This window comes from Geotrypetes seraphini, chromosome 1 (assembly GCF_902459505.1).
Source record: "Geotrypetes seraphini chromosome 1, aGeoSer1.1, whole genome shotgun sequence".
Lineage (NCBI taxonomy): Eukaryota > Metazoa > Chordata > Amphibia > Gymnophiona > Dermophiidae > Geotrypetes > Geotrypetes seraphini.
The window spans coordinates 271,120,163-271,134,293 of record NC_047084.1 but is presented as its reverse complement, the minus strand read 5'-3'; the positions used below and the strand labels follow the sequence as shown (position 1 = coordinate 271,134,293).

Sequence of the window (14,131 nt, the reverse complement as noted above, 5' to 3'; positions counted from 1 at the left end):
GCTTTTTCAAACGCCCCCCCCCCCATCAGAAGGTCCTCAGAACAGATTATTCAATCTACGCTTGGGGCGCTCATCTCGATGGTCTCCGTACCCAAGGCCACTTGACCAGTACGGATCATCGGTGTCGTATCAATCTATTGGAACTCAGAGCGATCCTCAAGGCTCTCAATGCTTTCCAACATCTTCTTCACGACCAGGTAGTCATCATTCGGACAGACAACCAAGTCACCATGTATTATATCAACAAACAGGGAGGGACAGAATCTGCCTTCCTTTGTCAAGAAGCTCTGAAGGTTTGGAACTAGGCAATCTGCCACAACACCTTCCTCAAAGCTGTCTATATCCAAGGGCTGAAAAATTGCTTGGCGGACAACTTGAGTCGTCTTCTGCAACCTCACGAATGGACACTCCATTCCTCACCTCTTCGTCACATTTTTTCACAGTGGGGAACACCTCAGATAAACCTCTTTGCAGCTCCCCAGAACTACAAACTGCCTCAGTTCTGCTCCAGGATATACTCTCCTCATCGCCTCGAGGCAGATGCTTTTCACCTGGAATGGACGAATCTCTTCCTCTTTGCATTCCCTCCATTCCCTCTCATTCTCAAGACTCTGGTCAAGTTAAAGAACGATCATGCCATCATGATTCTGATTGCTCCTCGGTGGCCAAGACAACCTTGGTACTCCCTTCTACTTCAACTCAGCCATACCTTCTACCAGTTTTTCCATTTCTGCTTTCATAGAGCCAGGGATCTCTGCTTTATCCCAACCTGCAGTCTCTACACCTGACAGCTTGGTACCTCTCAACTTGACTCCTCTGCAGTTTTCTCAACCTGTCAGAGACATTTTGGAGGCTTCTAGGAAACCTACCACTAGACAATGCTATCACCAAAAATGGACTAGATTTTCTACATGGTGCTTTTCTCATGATAAGGAGCCCCAACATTCCTCCTTATCTTCTGTTTTGGATTATCTTTTGCACTTATCGACTTCTGGCATCAAGTCTACATCGATCTGAGTCCATCTCAGTGCAATTGCAGCTTTTCATCAGCCTATCGAAAGGAAATCCTTCTCTGCTCATCCGGTGGTTTCCAGATTCATGAAAGGACTTTTCAATGTCAAACCTCCTCTCAAACCACCTCCTGTGGTTTGGGACTTCAATGTTGTCCTTGCTTAACTGATGAAGCCTCCATTTGAACCAATTGACAAGGCTCATCTGAAGTATCTCACTTGGAAAGTGGTGTTTCTCATTGCCCTCACTTCTGCCTGACGAGTCAGTGAGGTGCAAGCTTTAGTTGCTGATCCACCTTTCACGGTATTTCATCATGACAAGGTGGTCCTTCGCACTCATCCTAAATTCCTCCCTAAAGTTGTCTCGGAATTTCATCTCAACCAATCCATTGTTCTTCCAGTCTTCTTTCCAAAGCCTTATTCTCATCCTGGAGAAATAGCTCTTCATACTCTGGACTGTAAACGTGCTTTGGCCTTCTATTGGAACGCACCAAACCACACAGAACTGCTCCTCAACTTTTTGTCTCCTTCAATCCCAATAAGTTGGGACATCCTATCTCTAAGCGTACCATCTCCAACTGGGTGGCTGCTTGTATCTCATTCTGCTATGCCCATGCTGGATTACCCCTACACAGTAGAGTCATAGCCCATAAAGTTAGAGCAATGGCAGATTCAGTAGCTTTCCTCAGATCTACATCTATTGAGGAAATTTGCAAGGCTGCTACTTAGTCCTTGGTTCATACTTTCACTTCTCACTATTGTCTGGATACTTTCTCCAGACAGGATGGCCAGTTTTGCCAAACAGTATTACAAAATCTATTCTCTTAAATTGCTAACACTCTCACCATCCCATTTTGGTTAGTTTGGAGGTCACCCATATGTGAGAATAGGCTGCCTGCTTGTCCTGGGATAAAGCACAGGCAGCTATTCTCACAACCCACCCACCTCCCTTGGTTGGCTTCTCTGCTAGCTATCTGAACTGAGGAGACGCACAGTACGCTGGGTAGGAAGTCATTCTTCAAGCAAGTCTGCTTGCGAGCTTCCGCATCAGGGCTCTGCTGATGATGTCACCCATATGTGAGAATATTTGCCTGCTGTCCCTGGATAATACCTGTTACGGTAAGTAACTGTGCTTTCCATGTTGGCACTAAGGTTACTACTAGATACCTCTCCAAGTGTATCAAAAGTGACTTCATGGCTCTGGGAGAGAAGGTGAAGCAGACAGGTATGTAGATGGTGTTCTCGTTGATCTCCCTGTTAAGGGTAAAGACCAAGGCAGAGAAGTTTGCATTCTGGAAATGAATTCATGTCATCGTTGGCATCGTTGGCATCGTTGAGAGTGTAACCTTTATCCTTGGTATCTTTTGATATTGTAAACTTTTAAATTTATAAATAAAAAAAAGCGTACATTATAGGCACGTAAGTACTTTAGAGCAGTGGTCCTCAACCCTGTCCTGGAGGACCACCAGGCCAATCGGGTTTTCTGGATAGCCTTAATGAATATGTATGAGAGAAATTTACATATAATGGAAGTGACAGGCATGCAATGTGCTCCATGCATATTCATTAGGGCTAGCCAGAAAACCCGATTGGCCTGGTGGTCCTCCAGACAGGGTTGGGGACCACTGCTTTAGAGAATCATGCCTAATGGTGCCTAAATCCTTCTCAGCCCCTAAACACGCCTACTTTGGAGTTAGGCGCCATAAGAGATGTGCCTATCTTATGTAGAATTGCACCTAAGAAGATAGGCGCCCATCACCCAATTAATTTTTTTTTTTTTCATTTATGAGCTTATTAAAGCACATAATTGAAGCCAATATACTCTAACCTAGGCGCCTTTTATAGAATTTCCCTCTTAGTACCTCCTATTGAGGACATGCTAAGTGAACCTGCGCTATGTACCGCATGTTAAAAGCAGTAGGTTATCCATGCCTATTCTTTACCCATGCCCCACCTAGTTTTCACCCCCGAACAGAAAATGCATTTAATGCATAAATTAGCATGTGGTAACTGCTAACCCACTGCAGAAGTAGCTCACAAGTGCGGTAGCAGTTAATGTGCATTAATTCGTGAATAACTGCTTAATGCACTTCAGTAAAAGTTCCCCTTTGTTATGTGATGTCTAGAAATAGATATTTTAGAAGCAAACAAACTTGACCGTTGATAAGCAACTTTTTGGGATTTAAACACATTGTCTTAAAACACTTTTTTCAAAGGGCTTCAGATGAACATATCGGCCATGTTTACCATCTGCTTATGACTCAGCTGAATGAAGACCATGCAGAAATACGCTTTTCGGCCTTCCAAGTTGTGGTTGAACTTTTCACACGCTCGCATCAGTTTCGGACATTGCTTATTTCTAATTTCCAAGAGTTCTTGGAACTCACAGTGGAGACGGACTATGATCAGCCTCTTCCACCACCCAAGGAAGTCGCACAGAAACTGAAGAAGCTGGCTATCAAATCTGTGCAAGAGTGGCACGAGAAATATGGTGACGCCTACAAGAAACTTTCACTAGGATACCATTTCTTAAAACAGAACAAGAAGGTACTCTATAGGTTTCATTTATCTAGGACTGGGGGTACTGCTTTTAAATTTATAAATCACTATCAGTGAGGTTTTTGTAATTTACATAACTGCAATTCATTGGAGTAAGCAACAGAAATGTTACATTTGCCTTTATTTTTCTTTATTTTCTTGACCATGTCTTTTTATAATTTTTTTTTTTTTCTGGAAAATTTAGTGAAATTACTTGGAGTTATGGTTCTATAGTCAGCTGTCGTATTATATTCCATTTGGCCATCATACACCAATACCCTGGGCAAAAGGGAGACTTCCCAGGGGCAGTATGTATATACTAGCTCAAGGGGGGTGTACTTTGTGTGGAGCCATGGTCATTGCCCACTGGTCAACTGCTGTTACTGCAGTGTCTGGGCTAGATGGGAGTATGAGGACAAAATGGGGAACTTCTCTGGGTACTTTTGAAAGAAGGTAGAGACATATGCCATATGGTCTTATCTTCCTTCATTTTTCTATCTAGTCTGCCTAACCCATTAACTATATATTCTGTATCGCCTTGTAGACCAGTATAGTTCCTTTACGGATGGGTATTATACCTCACTGCTACCAGCAGGTGGAGACTGAGATCAAACTTGTATATCAGTATAGCTTTCTTCTACTTGTCTTCCTCAGTCTCCGGTAGCATGTGGTAAGGCTAATTTTGGCTCCCCTCTTAGAACTGTTGGAACTTTGTTTTTGGACTCCTGGTTCCCCTTTTTGTGCTGGATAGAGCATGGACGAGTCCTGTTTTGGGATCCATCCAATCTCGGGGGTGTTAAACCCGACAGATCTCATGCTGGATCACTCCTCCCACCTTCCTCCACTTCCCCATATTTTTGTAGAGGTGCCTTAGCCGGCGGCCTGGCCCCCTGGTTGGTCAGCCCTCCAGCTTTGAGAGCCATGGAGTCTGTTCTGTAAAAAAAAAAGTCACAAATCCTGAGGTGTGCCGGTCTAAAGGGCTAATTTCCCTTTTAAAACTGCTTTTTAACTATATTTTCTCAATTAACCGGCACTTTTCTTGCAGCTAGGGTGGTTTTCAGCACAATGAGCACTTTTAAAGGGAAAAAGTGCTCGTTGTGCTCCAGATGCGAGGTACTCGTGGCCGGCCTGTACAAGTGTTGTGCAGGCCGGAGCGGTGGGGTAGCCTCGTAGGCAGCGGATGCCGGCAGCCAGGGCACATACTTCGCAAGTCAACTTCGGATCGCGGGGAAGCCTGGGCTTCCCCCGACGCCAACGCGGAGGATTTCCCAGTCACCGACGGTCAGGGAGAAAAGGATTCCCTTGCCACTGGAATGGCTGGGGATTCCCTTTTTGCGCTGGTCGGTTCCTCGGCATCAGCGTCAGGAAAGTCCCAGGCTTTTCAGACGTGGCAGGCCGCAGGAGCTCCGATATTGCTCCGATATTGGCGGTTTCAGGTCCAATTTTGGCAGGAACCTCCTCCTTCATTTCAGTTACCTCAGGTGATCTTCCACCTATTCTGGAAATACAGGGGCAAGGTATGGCAGGGAGTCCCTTGAGGTCGCCGGGGGTCTTTCCCTCTGAATTTATGTTGGCACTTTGTAAAGCTTATGTGCTGGCAGCAGGAGGTTCCGTGTCCACTCCAGGGGTCTTTTTTTTTTTTTTTTTTTTTACCCTCTATGTCTTCTGTGGTGCGGCCCCACACAGCGGTGGTTTTGCCCCCCTCTACTCCTCTCATCCAAACGCCTGAGGGTCTCTGGGGATGAGGATTTTTACCCAGAGGAGCATGATGAAATTGATGAGGACCTGGACCCCTGGGGAGATTTCCAGGACCTTCTTGGGAGGCCGGATTCTGCTAGCGTGGGGTTTGAGCACCTCCCCAGCGGGTGAAGATGCATCTGTGGTGTGCATTTTTCAGCGGGAAGAGCTTCATGAGTTAATTCTTCAGGTCTCTTCAGTTTTGCACTTTGAGGACACCGCATCAGAGCCCCCACATACGGTGAACCACTTGCTTAAGGGGATCCGCTCTGCTTCCACTCTTTTCCTATCCATCAGGATATTCGAGATATTATGCTCGCACGGTGGCAGGTGCCGGAAGCCCCTTTTCGTTTTGCGCACTCCATGGCCCGCCTGTATTCCATTCCTGAAGGGGATAGGGACACTTTGAAGTCACTCATAGTGGATACGGTGGTCTCGGCCTTTTCTAAGAGGCATACCGTGCCTGTTGAGGGCGGTGCGACCTTGAAAGACCCGAAGGAGCGTAAGTTGGAGTCCCTCCTTAAACAGTTTTGATGTGAGAGCTCTGTCGGTCCAGGTGGCGATGTGTGGCGGGCTAGTTGCTCGGGTGTGTTTTCGTTGAGCCCAGCATGTAATAATAATAATAATAAATTTATTCTTTTATACCGCCATTACCAAGAGTTCTAGGCAGTTTACACCATAAGAAACTGAACAATCAGTGAAATACATTCATAGCATAAATCAGTTAAATACATTCATAGTATAAAAATAAAATCACTATAAAAAGTTAAAATTAATTGCAATCTTAAAATGTCCAACCTTAAAAATGTCCAACTAAGTAATAAATTTGTCAAACAAAGAAGACTTAACTAATTTTCGAAAAGAACAGTAAGATATGGCTTGATGAATATTCACCAAGCCAGGATTGTAATTTACCTGCCTGAAATGCTAACGTCTTATCAAAAAAGGTCTTATATCTGACACCATTTGGCTTAGGATAGGCAAATAAATAAGAACTTCTTGTATTCCTTTATGGTCTATAACTGAAAATGATGAGACAGGTAAATTGGAGACTCTCCTGATATCAGCTTAAAGCAAATGCAAGAAAATTTAAATAGAACAGTAAATTGAGAATTGGAACTTGCTGAAGCAAGAAGTTGCTAAAATTGAATTGGGTGCTTCTTATCTCTTGGATGCCATGTATGACCTCTTGAGAGCTTCTGCCAAGTCTTTGGCCTTTGGAGTGGCAGCACGCCGTACCTTGTGGCTTCACACTTGTTTGGCGGATTCGACGTCCAAAGCTAAGTTGACAGTTTCCTTTTAAAGGATCTTTCTTGTTTGGTGAGGACCTGGATAGGTTGGTTCAGACTCTCCCTGATTCCAAAGTGCCTCATTTGCCTGAGGATAGGCCTAGGCCGCTGGCTCATGGTGGCACTGCTCGTGGGAGTGATTTCTGCCACTTTCACCCTGGTAGAGGGGCTGTCTCTTTTCCATCTTCTGGGCTCTTTAGAGGCAGATTCTTCAGTGCATGCATTCCTTTCGTGCAGGTAGTGCCCTCACCGGGTCCCCTGCCACCCGCCCTGCCTAATGACTCCTTGCCGTCGCCATATTGGTTCCAGTGGGCACCCGGCTAAGAGACTTTTATCCAAAGTGGGCAGACATCACATCCGATCAGTGAGTTCCGGAAGTGATCCGGGATGGCTACGCTCTGGAGTTTGCCCGGTCCTTGCCAGACCATTTTCTCACTTTCTCCCTTGCATGTGGCATGGAAGCAACAAGGCCTTTCTTCAGACCCTTCAAAGATTATTGGATCTCTGTGCGGTGGTTCCAGTTCCCTCGCAGGAGTGAGGCACAGGTTGGTACTCGATTTACTTTGTGGTGCCAAAGAAAGAAGGGACTTTTCGACCCATCCTGGATTTGAAGGGGGTCAACAGGGCTCTTCACGTGCCTTCCTTCTGCTTGGAAACTCTGTGGTCTGTGATTCTGGCGGTTCAGCTGGGGGAGTTTCTGACCTCTAGATCTGACAGAGGCCTACTTGCACATTCCTATTCGGGCCTCCCATCATCGCTTCCTGCGCTTTGCAATTTTGGGGCAACATTGTTCTGTGCTCTTCCTTTTGATCTGGCCATGGCTCCATGGACGTTCACCAAGGTGATGGTGGTTATTGCGGCGTCGGCGGCGTCCCTACCTGGATGACTGATTGATTCGAGCCAAGTCATTCCAGGAGAGCACTTGGGTCATGGCTCGAGTGGTGGAGATTCTGCAGTCGCTGGGATGGGTAGTCAACCCTACCAAGAGCCGGTTGTCTCCATCTCAGCGCCTGGAATATCTAGGGGCATCTTCGACACCTCCTTTCTTCCTTCCAGAGGCCCAGGTAAGCAAATTGCATTCTCAGATTCGCCTGCTTATGGTGTCACGGTGTCCTCGGGCACAGGATTTCTTCCAAGTCTTGGGGTTGATGGCGGTTCCCTTGATGTAGTGAGGTGGTCGCGGGCCCACATGCGTCCTCTTCAGTATGCTCTTCTTCGGAGGAGGTTGCCTCAGAGGCACAGTCTGGATTACCCTGTTCCGTTTCCGGGCTTAGCTGGAGGCAGTCTTCGTTGGTGGCTCCAGACCCCCCATCTTGTTCAAGGGGTGAGTCTAGGCCAGCTGCAGTGGATGGTGCTGCTTTTGTATGCCAGTTCTCTCGGTTGGGGAGCTCAGTGTCTAGGCCACTCAGCTCAGGGCACCTGGTCCACGGAGGAGGCTTCTTGGATCAATGTCTTGGAGGCCAGAGCCATCCGTCTGGCGTTGCTAGACTTCCAGTCCTTTCTGACAAGCAAGTCAGTCAGGGTTCTGTCAGACAATGCCACGGCGGTGGCCTATGTCAATCATCACGTGGGTACCAGGAGCTCTTTGGCACAGGAAGTGACTCTGCTCATGGTCTGGGCAGAGTCGCACCTTAAACAAATATCAGCATCCCAAATAGACGAAGTGGAGTATGTTCGAGCGGACTTCCTAAGTCGTCACGTGCTAGATCCCAGAAAGTGGTGTTTCAGCCCAGTGACCTTTCAGTTGATAGTGCAGTCTTTGAGTCAGCCCCTCATGGACCTGATGGCCACAAGTGTCAACGCCAAAATCCCCGCTTCTTCAGTTGTCACAGAGATGGTCAGGCCGAGGGCCTGGATGCTCTGGTTCAACCATGGCCAACGGAGGGGCTGTTGTATGTGTTCCCTCCATGGCCATTAGTGGTTAGAGTTCTTCTCCGCATAATTCGCCATCTGGGCCTCATGGTTCTGGTGGCTCTGGATTGGCCTCGATGACCGTGGTACTCGGATCTGGTGAGGCATCTGGTGGCGGACCCTCTTCCTCTGCTTCTCTTGGGCGACCTTCTAACTCAGGGTCACGTTCCAATGTTCAATCCGGGTCCCTTTTGTCTTACGGCTTGGCTCTTGAAAGGGGTCGCCTAGGTAAGAAGGGGTATTCAGATAAAGTGATCTCAACTCTCTTGGGGTCCCAGAGGCTTTCCACCTCTGGGGCTTATGTGAAGGTTTGGCGTCTGTTTGAGGAGTGGTGTGATGCACGTGGAGTGGTCTCTTTTCGTGCTTCCCTGCTTAACATCTTAGAGTTCTTGCAGGATGGCCTGGATAGGGGACTGACTTGGTCTTCTCTCCGGGTTCAGCTTGCGGCCTTGTCAGCCTTTCGGGGGGTTAGTGAAAGTCAGCGTTTGACTGCCATTCCTAATGTGATTTGCTTCTTGCGGGCGGCCAAGTTACTCAGGCCTCCAGTGTGTCCTTCTGATCCTTCTTGGGATCTGAATCTGGTTCTAGTGCGCCCTCCTTTAGAACTGTTGGGCGACTGCTCTTTGAAGGACCTTACTCTTAAGGCAGTCTTCTTGGTGGCCATTATTTCAGCTATACGGGTTTCTGAGCTGCAGGCTTTCTCTTGTAGGACTCCCTTCTTGGAGTTTTCTAGGGAGCGGGTTGTCTTGAGGCCTGTTCCTTCTTTTCTGCCAAAAGTAGTTTCTCCTTTTCATGTCAATCAATCTGTAGTCCTCCCGGTGTTGGGTAGTCGGGTGGGCTCTTCTCAGTAAAGACAGTTGTGCAAGTTGGATGTCAGTCGGGTCCTTCATTCTTATGTGCAGAGGACCCAGGAGATCAGGAAATCAAATAACCTCTTTGTCCTTCTAGCGGGTCCTCGTCGGGGGGGATGGCGCTTCTAAGGCTACTATTGCTTGCTGGGTCAAGGAGACTTGCTTCCACTTATCTTCTGAAGCAGAAGCTTGTTCCAGAATTTCTCAAGGCTCATTCCACTAGGGATCAGGCGGTTTCTTGGACTGAGTCTTCACTAGTGCCTCCATTGGCTATTTGCAAGGCTGCAGTTTGGTCTTCTCTGCATTCATTTGTCAGACACTACCGTGTGGATGTTCAAACGCGTTGGGACGTGGTATTCGGTGGACGTGTTCTAGTGTCGGCCCTTCGGGAGTCCCACCCTTGATGGGTACTGCTTTGGTATGTCCCATCTGTAAAGGAACTATACCGGTCTACCAGGCGATACAGAAGAAGAAATTAGGTTCTTACCTGCAAATTTTCTTTCTGTTAGCTTGTAGACTGGTATAGTTCCCCACCCTATCTGTCTTGGTGTGGTGATTGCGGGTTTTTGCTTGCATGCAGATTTTGAATTTTTCTGCAGGTTCTAGTATTTTTCTAGGGCCGGGGAGAATTAAGAACAGCGGCGATGGCTCAGCTAGCTTAGCTGGTGAGCTGTGGGGATGTTTTATTTTCCAGACTACAATTCTACACATGTTCCAACAGTTGTTTAAAGATGTTTATTGTTTTTACACTCCTCTGTTTGGAGTGTCTTTTACTGTTTTCAGTTAAGAATTTTCCTAGGTTCTTCTTGGCTATTCGGTAGACTGGATTAGTAGAGGGGAAGCTATATTGATATACAAGTTTGATCTCAGACTCCACCTGCTGGTAGCAGTGAGGTATAATACCCATCCATAAAGGAACTACGTATACCGGTCTACAGGCTAACGGAAAGAAAATTAGCATGTAAGAACCTAATTTCTCCTTATGTATGTTAACCTGTAACCCATTCGGAGCTCGTTTGGGAGAATGGGATAGAAATCGAAATAAATAAATAACCATGCCATCTACTATCTCCTCCTCTTAGAGATGCGTTCAATTGAATTGGGTATTTAGTGGGACAGAAACTTCTGGGAGACAAAAAAAAAAAAAGACAGCTTGGAGAGAGATTCAGTTCACAATATAGAAGAATAAATTTTGTTAGTGTAATAATTTTACATAATGAATTTGAAATATATCCCAAGTTACTCAAAAACAGAAGCAAAATCATCATAGAGATTGAAAACAAGCGTAGTGAATAACCAGTTAAACTATTAAGAGTTGAGACAAAGAAAAGCATATTAATAATACAAAGTGAAAAATTACTTTCAGATCATTCACAGTTATAAGAACATAAGAAAAAGCACGCTGAGTCAGACCAAATTCCAGCAATCTCAGCATCCTGTCCCAACAGTAGTCTGTCCGGGTCTCTAATACCCAGCAGATTCAAAGTATCTGGATTTTCCACAGCTTCTCTCAAGGGTTAAAGGTTCATCTTCCAAACCTGCTTGGCTAATAATCTTTTTGTGCTTTTCCTCCAGGAACTTGTCCAAATTTCTTTAGAACCCTGCTAGTTAGTCACCTTCACGACATCCTCCCATAAATGCTAGAGTTTAATTATGCACTAAGTTTCCAAGTTTATCAAAATTTTGATAAAACGCAATTTATAATTAAAAAGGGGGAGACAATAAAAAAAATAAATACTCACAAAACAATGCATAACCAACTAGAAACAATAGGAAAATGGGGAGAAATACAAATTAAAAGTAAAGAATACAAAGAAGGTAAACCACAATGGGGAAGCTAGGGAGCAAAGATTAAAAAATGACTCTGGCTGTAAACCAAATCTATTTAACAGTCAAATGCATCTTGGAAAAGGTAGGTCTGTAGATTTCCCTTGATTTTATCTAAGTTGTTTTCTGCCCTAATATGAAGAGGTAAGGAATTCCATATTGTAGGGACCATAATTGCGAACGAGGTAGCCCGACGTGTGCAAATAATTTTCAAAGATGATATATGAAGTAGATACTGAGAAGAGGATCTTAAAAGTTCTTATAGGTTCATATGGAATAAGAAGTTTATGGATAAAGGCCAGTTCTTTGGTGGTTTGAGCCTTGAAAGAAAGGATAGCTTTTTACATATGATACGGTGTGATATTGGCAACCAGTGAGCTGCTTTTAGTAGTGGAGTAAGACTAATTACACGCAAAAAACACTCCCAAAGGGACTGCCACAACCTAAACTAAAAACCACAAAAAGGCAGAATAGTCAAAAGGTTCAGGAGGGGGCCACTCAGGGACCAACCTGAACACCCCAGGTTCAGGCTGGGGCCACTCTGTGGTTTCACTTGGTTTTCACTGCAGTTTATTTATTTGATTTGTGATATTTTTCACCTTTGATTTATTGCACACATCGGGTGCCCTGTGATGGTGTGTGGGTGGGGGTATGTTACCTCTACCTGACTTGTGAAGCGTTGGAGCTTGTCTCCCGTCGCTGCTCGCTCATACTGAGGGCACCTAATATAGGGTATTGTCCTGTCCATCGTCATGTTGTATTACGTGGGGTGTTCAGGTTGGTCCCTGAGTGGCTCCCTCCTGAACCTTTTGACTATTCTGCCTTGTTGTGGTTTTTAGTAGTGGAGTGACATGGTCGAATTTCTTTTTGTTTGTAATAATTTTTTTGGCTGTTTTTTTGTATCAATTGTAGTCATTGGATATCTTTTTGGTAGATACCCTTATACAATGCATTACAGTAATCAAGCTTAGATATGACAAGATTGGTTTCAAGGAGTGTCTTGTTTTAATGTTTCAGAGGTTGAACAGTCATTCTTCCCTATTTCATATCCCCCCCCCTCTTATTCATGGTTTAATAAACTTCTATCATATTCCCTCTCAGTTGTCTTTTCTTCATAAGGTGGATATTCTATTCTTTATTATGTATTTTGTACTTTTTTGAACCTTTCATAGTTCTAGACCAGTGGTCACCAACCTTTTTCATATAAAGGGGCCACAGTGTGAATATGAGAAAGTTCTGAGGGCCACCAAAAGATCTCAGTCTTACACTTCCTTGGCCTGCTTGTTCAGACTGGGTATTAAACATTAAGAAAATAATACTAATATTGATTATACATCATTTCAAGGATATATTTTAAAAATTCACTTTATTTTGGATTGTCAACAGTAGCAAATTTTATAAATGACTCCTGAGTAACACACTTAAGAGATTTGTTTGCAGTTACTATATCAAGTGAGCAAGATTGAAATTAATGCATTTACAGGATTTGAAGAGCATTTCAGACACAGTGGGAAGGGGGGGGGGGCACTGCGTTTTAGAAACCACTGCTCTATACCTTTTATGGGATAAGAAAACCAGAACTATACACATTTATTTAAGTTGCAGTTGTACCAGAGACCCAGTCAGATGCATAATTATAACCATAGTTTTGTTCTCTTTTTTTTTTTTTTTTTTTTAATAATTCCTTTTTTTGGCAGCTGTGGCACGCTGTACAGAAAATGTCAAAGTATTCTCCACAGTAACACTCAAAATCTGACTCCTAATTCACTTTATACCTCTAGTTGGGATTATTGTTTCCATATGTGGACCAATTTAATATGTTTGGCACATGTCCACATTAAATCTCAACTGCTATTACAGTGTTCTTCCGAAGACCTTTTAAGTCAGTTGATCACCTGGCTGATTTTTACTGACTGTACAGAGGTTGCATGTATTAATAATAGAACATTTTATAATGTGTAGTACTGCCCTGCCCCACCCCTACCTAGCTAGTGCTTCATTTCATCCAACTGTCAAAACTTTCTGTGGAGTGCTGCATTTAGATGCATAGTTTCCCTATCCTCATACTCCAGAAGTTCATTTTTATGATATTTATAGAGTTGTGCAATATGTACATAAGCATTGCCATACTGGGACAGACCAAAGGTCCATCAAGCCTAGTATCCTGTTTTCACCAGTGGCCAATCGAGGTCACAAGTACTTAATTTTTAATGTGATTTTTTTAAAGCCTAGTTTAAAGGAAAAGGACCTTGCCAATTATGTTTCATATCCTCAGTAATACACAACTTCATAAATTTGTCCTTATTTAGATGTAATCCATTGAACTTGCTTAAATCCATATAAGTGAGCCAAAACTACAGGGAATACATCATCAGGTTTCTGGAAAGCTATTGACAAATGTCAGCAACTAAAGAAGTCTTAAACTCTTAAAGACCCATTTGCAAAACCCGAACCACTGTATCTTTCAAAAGATGCTGTGCATAAAATAAAGTGGTTAGAGGGGGCAGCCTTGTCCAATGCTCCAGATGAAAATTTAGATAACTTTCCATAGGTCAGGATTTGTGTAGTAGGGTTATTATAAAGTGCTTGAATCCATTGTAAAATCTGTCTTTTAAAACAATCCAAATACGCACCACAAATAATTCCAAGACACTGAATCAAAAGCTTTTTCAATATCAAATATGATCAAAGCACCTTTATTTTTCTGGTATGGAGTCTCGTAAATTGAGGCTGTCACACTTTGCACATTCACTATTGCATTTTTATCTGAAACAAAGCAACTTGTGGCTTGCTCACCAGTTTATAGAATCCACTAGTCTTTAAGCCCGTTACATTAACGGGTGCTAGAATAGATGTGTCTGTCTGTCTGTGTTTCTTTATCTCTCTCTCCTTGGCCGCTGTCTGTATCCTTCTGTCTCCCCCTCCCCCCCCCAAGCAAAGCTGTGTGCCCCCAGCACCCACCTCCCCC

At 44.3% G+C, this 14,131-nt stretch overlaps 1 protein-coding gene across 8 annotated transcripts in view; it reads left to right on the top strand.

The window, feature by feature from the left end:
- The window catches only part of UVSSA (UV stimulated scaffold protein A), a 208,793-nt gene that overhangs the window by 7,319 nt on the left and 187,343 nt on the right, over positions 1-14,131 (top strand). For all 8 annotated transcript variants that reach the window (XM_033951291.1, XM_033951234.1, XM_033951259.1 and 5 more), the window contains exon 3: positions 3,227-3,557. In XM_033951291.1, the coding sequence (XP_033807182.1) occupies positions 3,227-3,557 (331 nt within the window). The remainder of the gene's footprint in view (positions 1-3,226; positions 3,558-14,131) is intronic.